A 14,151-nucleotide genomic window follows, 5' to 3' on the forward strand; every position below is an offset into this window, starting at 1 on the left:
CTAACAGCCACAGAGCCAGCATGCTCTGAGCACTCCCCAGCTGGGCAGCCAAACCCAGCACCACCTCACTGCTGTAGCATGCTGGGAATTGGCTCTGGTACATCATTCAGACACCCACCGTGTGCCACGCTTACTGCTTTCTATGACCAAGACACCAGAGCAGCTCCCCACCCTACACGGTAGCAGCAGCCCAGCAGGATGTGATGGCCAAAGGGCCATGTGTACATGTGTACCCTTCTGTATATACCCTAAGTCACTCTTTAAATCATTTCACATACTAGAATGTCAGTGTGGATAACCACTGCCAGAACACAACACAGAATCCCCAAAGTCAACCACAGGTTCAGGTAATCGTGACCTCCCTTTTTACAACATAAATGCATAATTTCCGCACCACTCTTTGATGAAGGGACCACAGACTTGAAAAGAGGAAACAATTACAGTCATTAGAATTTCATCCAAGCATGAGATTTAATCTCGGGCCATAGCCTTGCCAATGGCTGTGGGGGTCTCAATGGAGACAAAATTGCTCTGTGGGAGAAAAAAAAATGCCTCGATGATGACATTAGTCAGCAAGAGAGACCGAGCTTTGTCTTCCATCCAACAGTACGGTTAAATACAAGGAAACCATTTTCCTTCTCCCTCTTGATCCCCCAAAAAAGAAAAATACAACTATTTTGTTTCATTCTCTGAAATGCAGCTTTTGCATACTTTGGAAACTTTCTTCTGCGAAGCAGTAGTGCTGGAAGGGAAGTGTTTAATACAACAAGAGGAGTTTTAAGCATGAATAAACGTCTGCAACAAAAGATATTTTCCCTTGCTGACCCTGGTTAATGTAAGCAGACAGTCCTACCAATAGTTATCAAGTATTCCTATAGCTTTTCTTGCCCAACAGGTTCCCAAAGACTACTTCAAATGTTACAGATACAGGAATCATTTCCAGAATATGCCCACCCGTTGTACGATGTACACACTGGAAATAAAAGAAAAATGTGAAATGACACTACAGATGGAGGCAAAATTCCACAGTACAAAAGATCAACTAAGATCTGAGAGTACCAACTGCCATTATATGCCAACCACATGTTGCACCCCAAATAAGAAGTAAAAGCAAGGGAAAACTTTGGCACAGAAGACAAGAAAGCACTGCAGGGGACTGCATTAAATTCACTTTTATGGCACTGTAGAAAAAGCAGATCTACAGTCAGCTAAACAACATATTCATGATCCTTCTACGCAAGAACTGAAAGAGAATAGGTTTTTAAGCAAGCAAATCATTAACCCAAAATGAATCATCTCATCTCTCCAGGCTGGGCTGAGGGGCCTGCTTTCTTACCTGGGCAAACTCTATAATTCTCAAGATCCAAACTTAGCATGGAAGAGTGTAAAAATAAATAAATGAAAATTCATTCTTTACCCGTAAGGTACTGCTGGATACAGCCAGCTCAGTTTTGTTTGAACTCTGCTTTATTTCCTTTCTTTCCTACTCCGCTGTCATATCCCACATATATATTGGCTACTTGAAGCCACCCCTAGTGCTGGTAATGCTGATAATTACAATCTAATGTAGAATTAATCAGCTTCAGTTTGAAACAGAGATCGTAATTCAAATTGGAAACCAACACTAACCATTTCATGTACACTTGAAGAGATTAGATAGGCCGAGCAAGAACATTTTGGTAGAATAACTGATAAGGACTTGGGAAATAAGAACTATTGGTATTTACTTAGCCTGCAACGCTTCTGGAAGCAAGCAGTTTAAAGGAAGCACTTCAGAACAGCTATTTAATCTGAATTTTACAGATAGCACTGAGAACATTTCCTCACAGAACGCATGGTATCTTTACAATCAGTTACCATGCAAGCTGTTCAACTCTTTCTTTGCGGGAGCTCTCGCTCAGTTTTTCTGCGTTACGAGCTGTGACCCAAAGAACAGAATGCATTCAAGAACCAGCTGGAAGTTACCACCACTGAAGATATGCCTCACTCTTCAGCTTGCTAGGCCAGCCTTGGGGTTACTGAGAGAAAACAGCTCTCTGCCACACCACAGGAACAACTTCTTATTCCATTCAGAGACTTTAGCAATGACTTCAGTGCGCAGCTTCGGTTTGCTTTCTTAGCTAGAAGATTTTTCCATCTGCATTTCGGTTTTGTAAAGGTTTTGAAAAACAGTACAACAGTCATGCAAGAACACATATTGTTACTACTAGCGAAAAAAATATTAAAGAAGCTAAGTTCCCCGTTCTGTCAAGCTAAACTGTTAAAAGTGAGTTCTATACATAAGCAATGTATCATTAAAATTGTATCTACCATCTACAGTTTAAAGACAGCTTCTAAATCAAGCTGTAAAACAAGTGCAGTAGAACCTAATCAACAAACTGGCTTAATAAGTAGACCGCTGTAAATTGCTAAACTGGACTATTTAGCCAAGGAAATGTATCTATCATCAGCAAAAATGCTGCTTTGAAAAATTTGCTTTAAATTCGTGTTGACAACAGCAACTCTAATTACAAACATGCTTCATATCCTACAGTAAGTTGAAATAGGTTTTATGCAGGTATTTCTAAGACTTGATGAGAATAGCTTGTATTTTAAAACATCAGAAAAAGGATTAATAACGCTCGATCGCTGTCCCAAACAGCTCACGAAACTCAAGCTAGAATGAGGGGAAAATGAAATGAAAGGCACGTAGTTATTTGATGAATGCTAGCACACAGCATGATGGAACAAAGAAATTCTGTTTTTAAATCAATAGGGAAAATGATCAAACAGAACCAGTCAACACCATTACAGGACTTGCTTATTATGTTTTCCTGAGAAGCTGTCAAATTTTTGTGTCAAACGCTGAAGTGTGAATTAGCCCAATTTTGTTGTATACAAGCAACTGTATGCAAAACCACTCAACAGCTTTGTAGGAAAGTTGTCCTGTATTAGGAAAAGAATTTCAACATTCAAGCAAGTTTCTGTAAAGCCACTCATTTACAGTCTATATTTAAGATGGAGAATGAAACTATAAATCACACCTTCAGAACAAGATATGCACCTTTTCAAAACAGAGTACAACTGAATACTACATCTCTTATGGAATTCTAAAGTGAAGCAGAAGAGAATGCAATTACTCAATATAGCTTTTAAGATCAGAAGGTGATGGCTTTCTTTTAACCTTTTCAACCCGTAAGTCAAAAGAAAGACTGCTTTTTCCTTTATTACTACTTAACAGTTGCTGCACAGTTTAGAAGCACATTGAATCTATTGTAAATAATAGGGAAGTTAGCTCCAAGCCGAAAATGCAGAAGAGAGCATTAACACAGAAATCACAGCATATCACAGTAGGCTAGTCTCACTGTCACCACACTCAGAAAACATCACTATGAACAGAAATGAGAAATAATGTATGATCAGTGGAAAAGTAGACTAATTAGTTATGATACCGATTAAAATCCCATGCGTAGACCACTATTCTGGTACACACAAGCAAAAAGAAATTTGATTCTACTCCTGATCTCACACAAGCCCTACGCAGCACAGAGACACTTCAAAGTAGATTTAGTGCAACCACCTTGCTTTTACTGAGCTAAATAACGTGGAAAAACAGAGAAGAAAAAGTAGCTGTGTGCACCGAACTTCACAGCTCTGACATTCTCAATTGCTTTACAAGTTCAACTAGAGGAGAGCCACCCCCCCCCCACATTCAACTTCTATGAAACCCAGTTGTTTTGTCCCATCTGTGTCATGTAATGTAAGACAACACTTTGTGTATTTTAATGCTTAAAAAATGCTATCCAAGTTGTAAATGAAGTAAGACTAACCTTCCTTAAAACACAGGGGTCATTTTCTTTAGGAAGGGGAAAATAAAGCCCCAGTTGAGTTTCAGATCTTCTACTTAATGTTGGTTAGTTTCAAAGTAAGGTCATTTCATCCACGCTGACCTGTTACCCTACCTACTTACCATCAGGATCCTACATCGTAAGCAAATGCTGCCCTCTTGTGCACTGTGATATCCTGTAGAAGAAGTTGTGCTTTGGGGGTTGGGAGGAGGGCATTGTAGGCCAGTCCTGTTTCTACACTGGCTGCCTCTACTTTACACACAGCTCCATAATAGGAAAATAAAAGAGCTTTATCTTAAGAAATTTCAATGAAAGTGCTCCTTTAATTTGTCAGAGTATTGGGCTCCAAACAAATTCCTGAAAGCGAGTTTAAAAATGAACAGTGTTTCAGTTTCAAGAGAAAGGTTTTTCATTCACAGAAATAAAGTTGATTTGCATTTCTAACGCAAAGTCAGCAGTTTATAAGCACCACGAATCCAACAAACTTAACAGACCATTCACATTAATGATAGTTCCAAACGCTGAACTCTCTTGACTCACAAGTATTTCCACTGCATCAAACTTCAGGAATACAAAACGTCACGTGGGACCAATAGCTTAATAATTTCAACAAGGTTGCTTATTGCATTGCTCTTAGCTTGAGTTGGCAGCCCAGTCCTCAAATCGCCTCACTGACCCTTCCAACCACAACTGCATCCACTGAACAACACAAAGCACTCTGTCCTCAGAGAACAAGTTTCCACTCAACATTATTAATCAAAAGCAAGAGTCCTCAACACAAATTTATAGTCATCCATACACGCACACACCTTAAAACCCTGTTTTTTTTCTTTTCCATTCTGTGTGAGCAAACAAAGAACTGCACCTTCACACAGGTGTCAACAAGCAAAAGTTCATGCTGATGGCAGTGTATTTTCTGGACAACAACACAAGAATAACGCTGAGTTTGCAAATCCTCTTACAAGCTTACAACCAACCCATCAAAACAACAAATGTTATAAAAGTATTTTCCTTAATCTTACAAATAATCTGCATCTGACTGAATGTGAATGCTGGTAGCAAGCCCACGTTTCCCTTGATCTCCCAAGACTGTTTTCATTGTACTCATTTGCATCAGCAAGACATGCTTTCGCTATGCTCATTTCCCCGTCCCCAAGCTCTTGGGCAAGTTCAAAAGTCTTGGCCCCTCCGATGTATCAGGTATGAATTAATACCCTTCCTTAACAGAACACAGCAGCAAAGTGGAAACAGACACTTGCGAGGCAGTTTTCTTTGAAAGGAACTGCGGGGACAAATGGTGACAATGAAGCTCCAGTTATAAAGTAAAAAGGTCAAAGGTTCAGCCAGGCATAAGGATTACAAAACTACAAGATCGCCAGAATTCCCCCCACAGGTTTAGACAACCAGGGTCAAGCAGTAGCTTTCCAATTAAAGCCTGCTTTAAGGCTGCTCTGTCCTTTGAACTTCATAGGGTAAAAAAAAGATAACTTTCTTTTGTAGAAGTTCTTTTGAGAACCCATCTCAAAACTAAACAGAAAGGGCACCCGACAACAGCTCCCCCAAAACAAACAGTGCAGGATCCCCTCGCTGCGTGCGTGTGGGGGAAGCTGGGGTGAAGTAATCATGTTCTTCTGTATTAGTGTGCTGACCCTTTGTAGGGCATGAAATTAACCATCAGCAAGTAAAAAATCTGCTACTGGTTAAACTACTTTGCTACGCAAAGTGGTCTTAAAATGAAATATGGGGATTGAATTTCTCCTGGAAGATTAACTTGTGTAACCTCTCTGCAGGCATCCCCTACTGCTGAACTCATTTGAGACTCTTCTGGATGCATGGGTCTGGATGCAAACAAATGTTAAAGCAAGTCTTTTACTATGATGAAGGCAACATCAGCTTCGGGGAATGCTGGAGAGCTGAGATTCAACACAAGAACAGAGGCTTTAAAATCACACACAAAACCCATAGCACTGCAACAGAAACAACCTAATTTCAGTGTGAAATTCTGTGAGAACATCACTTAGATCTCTATAGCAATAGAGGAAAAACAGCCCCGATAGAAAAAGCAGCGTTGCATTTTGCAGTCAGTCCTTCAGGGCAGAAGGCAAGCACAAGACTAATGCTAATGCAGATGCTTCGCGTCACTTGTGACAAGCCAACGAATTGACCATTAAAATTCAGTTATTCAGATTTGTTTTCTGTTAAGCAAACTGACTTCCAACAGCTATAAATACAAACATTTTGCTTGTTGCACAGCTTATTATGTGTAAGATAATCCTCTGCTGCAACCTTGAAATTATATAAACTACCAGAAAAAACATTGTGTTCCTGCTCTTCAGAAGAACATTTATTTAGAAATAAATGAAGTACGTGGCACAGTCCAAACCATGCAGCTATCCACAGTACACCTTCCTGCAGCATCAAACCCACAGAAGTTGAGGAATAAATCAGCATGGCTTAAATACAAGTGAAAACTACAATGTGGTGAGTCAAGTATCACTTATTCCATTCCAGCCTTTGACTATCATCTTTCAGATAACAAGAGAGCATTTTGGGCAGAACTGTCTGCAGCACTTCCAATTCCCAGCATGCAGGTTAACAAACAAAGAGAAAGAAAAAAAGAGAAAGAAAAAAGAAAACCCCCCAAAAACCCTACTTTTGATTTAATATCTGATATGTTGTTTTGTTTTGTTTTTTCCAAGGGCAGGCTTTGTAAAAAAAATGCAGCCGCAGAGAATGAAATATGACTTCCATTTTCCATTCCATCTGGTTACTGTTCAAATATTCTGCACCCTGAATCCTAAGGTACTGTCTCTATGTAAGCATCCTGTGAATGACTGCGAGAAGTATTCGCAAGGTCAAGTGCTACCTAGTGCAGCATGACCAAAATGCAATACTAGATTCAGCCATAAAAATGCCCTTCAAGAATGAGCTAGAGACAAAAATACGTTAAAGAAGAGTAAATAGTTTCAGTGAGTCTGTGAGTGGATTTATCAGCTTTGTACAGCAGAGGAATCAACCCTTACAAGTATCTTGGGTGCATAGAAGAGATGGCAGTTACAGAGGATGGAGCTGCTAGGACACAACCTGGGAGAGCAGGCAAACCAAAAAACAAAAAGAGAAGGGCAGAGATGACAGCACTGCTTTCTCCTTTTCCCAAGAAGGAACCTCCTGAGCTTGTATGGTGGTAGATTGGACAAAATGAATAAACCCAGAGCTACTCAGCAATCCCATAGGATGGAGCCATCAATGGGGAGCCAAGTAGTTTACAAAGCCTTCAGAGAGAAGAAGGTTTCAAACACAAGCACGCGGTTGCATATTTTCACCCTTGTAGCTTCAACATTAAAAGCCACATGGATGAGGGGTAACACAGAAGAAAAGGCTGCTACAGGGCCCTCCCATCACCCTTCCAGCTCCTCACAGCCTTCACATCTCCCATTTTTCTGCAGACTAACTCACATCTACAGCTATCTCAGGACACAGCGAAGAGCACCATTTTCAAGAGCTGTGGAAAATCCGAAGTGCAGAATAAGGACAGGAAGATAAAGCACTTCGTTTTTATATTTTATTTAAAAGCTTTCAATGTAGAAAATTTATGATAAAAGGAAAAAGTAGATTAAAGAAAAAAACAAAACAAAACAAAAAAAAACACCACAGCCTCCATGGTTGTAATGAAAATGGAACAGCAAACTGTTTCCATTTCCTAATCACAACTGTTCAGACTAAATTTTAAAGTACCGTGATCTGGGCAGCCTGGCTTTCTGTTTCAGACAAGGTGGCAATACTGAAGTGATTCTTAAACACTGAAGGATGTATCCTGTTGCACAGGACATGCTATACTTCAGTTTGAATTTCACCAAAACATACTAAAATTGCAAGTGTTCCCACCAGCACAGATCAGGTTTTAACAACAAGGTCTCACTTTTTAAACCTGGTAGTAAAAAATAAAGGAGCATCCAATATCAAGATTTATGTGCATGCTACCAAGCAGGCAGCTGAAATTTCTAGCTCCAAGTATTCACACAATACTGTATTTTCTCTGCCATTCTGTTTCTTAACATATAGAATTGCATTAAGTCATACTAACCAAACAATCAAGAATTTTCACTAGAATATGTAACCTGCTATAATTGGAACTATAGTTCCAACAAGTTTGACACGCTTTGTGTCTGAATTGCTACCTGCACTTTTGCTGAGAAGAAAACCACCATTCAACTAGTCTAGCCCACATCCTTTCCCAGCACAGCATTACAGTGACATAAATTGAATAACTTACTCTACTAGTGTGGGTAGCAGTGAGTAAATGCTCTAACATCTTCATAAAAACAATTAATAGGAAGCAATTAAAAAAAAATAATCTATGTATTAAACAACACCCCAAACAAGCGATAACAAAAGCTGTTTTTCCCCAAGCTTTCAGAGACTTCTTCACAAGGAAAGTTTAGCCCTCAGAGCAGTTGTTTCCTGAAGAAAGGAATGCCCATCTACCAGTCACTCTGTCAGTCCATCCAAGAAAAGCTACCATTTGCCAAAATACACTTTGTTCATCAGAAGATAATCAGGTGCTTACAAGCACTTAAGATCGGTAACTGATTGTAAAGCACAAAAGACGACCGCAGATCTCTGGAATTCAGCACTGAGCCACTCCTTGCAGCCACAGAGCACACATTACTGACGCTGCTGCAGAAATCAAGAAATGAGTGAAATGTTTATTGTTCTATCCAAAAGAAATGCAAACAATACCATGTTATCACTGCTAACACCACTCACACGTCTGCTCTGACAGGGTTGGTTCATACAGCAAGAGGAGAGAATAAGTTAGAACCTCAGTCCAGCTGCCAATAAACACATGCTGCATTGCAGAACAACCTCTTCCCTGGTACAAAGGGGACACGAGCAAGAAAATGCATGGGAAATAAATTTTCAGAACTTCTTATACTTTAACTGACCAACCTGTGGCTGCAGTTCTTGCTGCACCTCTGGGCACAGGATCACTGAATCACTAAGATTGGAAAAGACCACTAAGATCACTAAGTCCAGCTGCCAGCCCACCTGAACCTCCCACGGGGCATCTAGATGCCACTCACTCATTACTACTTGTCCTACTGCTAGTTACCTGTGAGGCTCATACCTGACACTAAGGAGACACCAGCACTGAAGATGCATGGGAAATGACTTTTCAGAAGTTTCTGTACTTCAGCTGACCGACCTGTACCTACTTCACATTGCCTGCAGCCACGATCCCCGCTGTGCCCTTAGCCATGCACAGCCACCTCCCAGCTTTGGGCAAGAAACAGAAAAGTTCCTATTTTTCATCTAACAATGTGAACTTGCCTTAAACGAGCTCTAAAGCAAGCCAGAATCAACTTCTCACATCATATACAAAGTCTGAAATGGAGCAAATTCCACTTAACGCTTCCAACGCTCCTGTGTTAGAGCTCAGAGCAGAAGAGCTCGCCGTGTGCACGTCCAGCAGGTGCAGCACAGCTCCAAGCACAGGGCGCAGCGCACTGCGGCACGGGGAAAAGCAGCAGCTGCCCTTACAAACTGCAGGCGGGGTCTCACAGGCAGGAAAATTTTCATTCCAGAGAAGTGAGCAGAGCGGAGCCGAAGGAAGTCGCGCTTATCCGCGAGCGTAGGGTTAATCTAAGGGGCAACGGGGGCGGTGGGGACCCGAGTCCCACCCTCAGCGGCACCAGCGGGGAGCCCCTTACCGCCGATGATGGTGCGGATGAGGGAGGCGTGCCCCGGGCAGTCGACCAACGTGAACTGCAGCTCGCCGGGCCCCGGGCCCAGCTGAGGCGGCAGCGCGGTGCGCAGGCAGGAGAAGCCCAGGTCCAGCGTGATGCCCCGCGCCCGGCTCTGCGGCGCCCGGTCGAAGGCGGCGGTGGAGCTGGTGGTGCTCAGCGCCCGCGCCAGAGCCGTCTTGCCGCTGTCGATGTGGCCCAGTACTCCCACGTTCACGTTGAGGACACGGGGCGGCGCGGAGTCGGCGGCCATGGCGGCGCTGCACCCGGGCGGTCCGTCCGCACAGCGCCCCTGCGGCAACGCGCATCCCGCCGCCACCGTTCCGCGCTGCCCCGGCCCGAGCCTTCAGCTGCAGCTTCAGCCTTCCTCAGCCTTTAGCCTGCGCCGGCCTCAGCCCCTGCGGCCAAGGACAGCCACGCACTGGTGCCGCTCGGGCTAAAATCTGGCTTCACAGTTGCCCAGACATCGTGAAGTCAAACGCAAAAAGCAGGTCAAGATCTGGGTAATTCTCTCCCTTCCTTTTTTAAAAGGAAGAGAATTACCTGGATCTTGACCTGCTTGACCTTAACTTGCTCACTGATTTCTGGATTTGTGTAAATCCTCTTCCTGTAAGTATGTTGTGTCGGGTGCCCCCTGAAAAGCTTACTTTGATGGGATTAAGAATGATCAAGATGAGTAACTGCACCAAAGAGCTGTCCTGCAAACCACCACCACCAATTATACAACCCACCAATGAGTTTGACAAGCATCCGAGTACTAAAAGCAGTAAAACTGAGCCAGAACGGGCAGCCCAGGGAAGTGGTGGAGTCATCCCTGAGGGTGTTCGAGAACCATGAGTATGTGGTACTGAGAAACATGGCTATGGGCATGGTGGGGGTGGGTTGGCAATGGACTTGGGGATCTTGGAGATCTTTTCCAGCCTCGATTGTATGATTCTATGGTTCTGTCATTCTGACATTCTAGTCAATGACTCAACGATGGGGTTGGGGGGATAGGGGGGAGAAAAAAAAAAGCAGACTTTCCTAGTGCACAGTGCTATTTGAAAACTATCTCCCTGAAGGAAAGACATGAACCCACAAAACTCACAAGGAGGGCTGCCAATATACTGAGCTAACCAGGTTAATCGGTTTCGTTAGCAGCATAGTTCAGCCTGATGGGAGCTCTGTCATGGGAACTGAATCAAGCATAATGTCACTTTTCAGACCAAGTTCCCAGGCTTTGAATAGTTTCCTGTTAATCATAAGGCTTCTTAGCTTATGTACATTTCACTGCCCTAAAAGTCTCAAGCTGTTATATCAATACATACTTGCAAAGTTAATGGAAAGTATACTTTATTCCCACAAGAAAAGGCCCTACACAGTCATAATCCACACAGATATCCCTACATAATATTACATACAATTTAATTCTTTTTCAACATTAACTATTAGATAAGTTGAGAAGAAAAAGGTGCAAAGAGGTCCATCTCCCAACCAGAAGATGCATTATCCAGAATGGCATTATCCAGCAGTCCTCCCAACACATCTAAAATACCAGCTATTTTTCAACAAGCTTTGACAAAGCTCAGAAATCTTAAAAGTTTCTACAATTCCTGTAAAAACTGGGAGTGAGGTAAAGGAAATGCCCGTTTCAATGGCCCACACAATCTAACAGGCTATAGCAAGAGCTCAGGCATGACCAGTTTGCTTGGACTTCCAACTTACCAATAAAACAAAGACCTTTTGCTTTTGGTTTTGCTTTGACAGTAACCAAAGGGATACTGGACAAAACTCATGGGAAAAAATCGGTTTTGCTAAGATGTAATCAGGAAATATTAAAAAAAAAAAAAATCTGACCTGCAAGTAAGAGGGATATCAGATGGGAACTGTGGCTTATTCTTTTCCTTCCTCTAGATACAGAAAAGACTTGTAACTCACTAGACAGAGAAGGCATTTGTCCTTGTATAGAAGGGAAATAACGTGTAAAGAACGTGCACTTAGTGGCGAAAAAAGATAAGTTTGCTCCAGTGTCCACAGTTTTGTTATCACTCAGAACATGCCTCTGTCTCCAGGAATTTATAGTCTGTAGTTCAGATTTGGCTATATATCACCTGAAGACACAGGTTTTTGCAAGATCTTGGTGCACATGGTACCTGTAAAATACACCAATAGCAAGGAGGAGGTATAACTGAGCTATGAACAATTTTATTCAGTGGTCCATTCTAGTTGTTTATAAAGTCTGCATAATTAATTAAAGATTTGGGAATTAAGAGATGTCATTTGTTAGGAGTCATCACTCCTTTTGCTTCGATGAGGAAAGATACGAAAAACCTTTCAGCTTCATTTGCAGGAAAGCAAACAAAACACACACACAGATATTTACCTTACTAAGACAGAAAGGAGATAATGGCAAAATTAAAGAATCTCAACTTCTTCGTGTTTTTCAATATCATCACGAAGCAGTCAGCATTTCTCTCTTATTCTTGTTTTCTCCTCAAAACTCCATTCCCCTTTCCAGTTCTTCCCTTCTGCACTGAATTTCTTCCTTAAAAAGTGTTCACTTTAATTGCTAAAGTTTATGGACTCATGGGAGAAAGGGCAGGAAGTCAGACTTTTGGGATAGGGTAAAAATGTAAAGGTCATTCACACACTTACATACACGTACTCTTTCTCCCTCCAAAAATAATACACTATTTGACAGTTTCAGGATTCGGCATGTCCCACTGAAATTTGAAAGCTTATGTGAAACTAGGCCACGTCCTGTAACCTCAAACATTTAGACTAGGAAAACAGCTCTCCAGTCCCCAGCTCCCACTTCGGGTATCACATGACGTCTGTGCCAAACAGGAGACCTCAAACAGGGGGGAAAAGAAACGCTGGTAAAATCAGTTGATTAAACCTGGGGAATAACAGTTCAGACCTTTAGTGACAGGTATTATTTTTTCTGTTTAACTGGCTAGTGAAATATTAAATTATACTCAAAGCACTCATAACATGAGATGGGCAGAATGGTCTAACAGCCAACTTATGTTCCACCCGGTGGCATGGGCAAAGGAGAAAGCTGACTCAAGATCTGTAGCAAAGTGTTACCCTTCCCCTGTAACAGATGTGTCAACTATTCAAAATCACAAAACTCACGTTGAGACTCAGTATTTCCTCATACTGCTGCATCATAACACATCAGACATCAATTATCACAGATCATTTAAGCTATTTAAGTTCAGTCCTAAACTTTCCAGTAGTTCTACTTTACTCTTTCTGACAAATAAACAACTGATCCTGGGTGGTCTAAAGGATTGTTGTTTATTTTCCTTCACCCAAACGTACTTTCCTTTCTGCAACTGCAATTTCAGTACAATGTTCAAAGAACATGTGGAATGAGTAAAACAGTCAACACAATGAGATGTGCCAAACCATTCAGAGTTTATGAACAGTGATGCTAATTTGAGCAAGTAAGAGGGAGAAGGTAGCTCTGCATCTGTCATGTAAACAGTTGTTTACTTTTTAACACGTATATATAGACAGAGAGAAAGAAATACCCACTTCTACTGCAAATACAAAGCCAACCCATTTTCATAATGATTTCTGTGTATCAGTACTAAAATTGTATCTTCATCATGGCAGCAGATGATGAGCAAAGATGATCCCTACCAGATTGAAGTTTTAGGCTCCAGTTCTATCTTTAAGACACCATATTGCTTTAGAGAAACAATTAGTCAGAAAAGCTTCCAGTTTTGTTTCCTTTCAGATAAGTAAGTGCTACTCACTTTTATCAGAAAATCTCTAAATAAATCAGTGTTTCTAATGCAGCATATCTGACCTTTACATCTCCTCTAAATTATAATGACCACTAAATTATAATGACCATAATTTTCTATTCCTGCCATCTATATTCCTCTACACTGACTTTCACCAAAGAGAAATATATATAACTATATCACTGCCCTCAGAGCTCCTCCAAGCCTTGTTAATTATTCTTCCAGAACTGGCAGAAACTTGAACTCTGACCAGACATACCCACAGCACTTGTGGCAGCACAATGCACTAGAGAAATCAAAGTTGTATATTTGCTCTTTTACAGAAAAAAATGTCTGCAGCTCAGTACATATTAGGCATTTGTATTCTGTGACTAATATGACCCTGGAAGGATGTATAGGGTCCAACAGTATACATACTTTTTTAATTATTTAAGGGATAGCTTGTATTTATTAGATTCAAAAATTCTTAGCTACAAGAGTTGAAATGAGAGGATATCCTTACAAAGGTGTTGAACTACATATGTCTGCAATTATATTGTGATTAGTTTTAAACTAGATTATGTAAATATAAACTGACAGAACAACTTAGCAGGAAAAAAAATAGCATTCTTTGCTGAATGACATTTACATCAAAACTAACGGAAGCTCTGTGATGAAAAGGGAATGAATGGCACATAACAGTCTTCACCAGACTTCTGTGACCTGAGCCACAATGCCCACCCTTCCTTCCCAAAAGCCCTTCTGATGTTTTGGATCACCGCACAACTGCTTTGCAGCTCTCCCTGGCAGCCTGCAGCAGAGTTGTGGCAGCAGCTCCCGCAGCACCACACCACGTTAGCCCCT

The 14,151-nt window shown here is 41.5% G+C and overlaps 1 protein-coding gene across 1 annotated transcript in view; it reads right to left on the bottom strand.

Moving 5' to 3' along the window:
- Positions 1 to 9,869, bottom strand: part of EEFSEC (eukaryotic elongation factor, selenocysteine-tRNA specific) — a 113,279-nt gene extending 103,410 nt beyond the window's left edge. The window contains exon 1 of the mRNA XM_048957074.1: positions 9,539 to 9,869. Within this exon, the coding sequence (XP_048813031.1) occupies positions 9,539 to 9,824 (286 nt within the window). The 5' untranslated portion in view covers positions 9,825 to 9,869. The remainder of the gene's footprint in view (positions 1 to 9,538) is intronic.
- Positions 9,870 to 14,151: the final 4,282 nt, after the last annotated feature.

This window comes from Lagopus muta, chromosome 11 (genome assembly GCF_023343835.1).
Source record: "Lagopus muta isolate bLagMut1 chromosome 11, bLagMut1 primary, whole genome shotgun sequence".
NCBI classification, from domain to species: Eukaryota; Metazoa; Chordata; class Aves; order Galliformes; family Phasianidae; genus Lagopus; species Lagopus muta.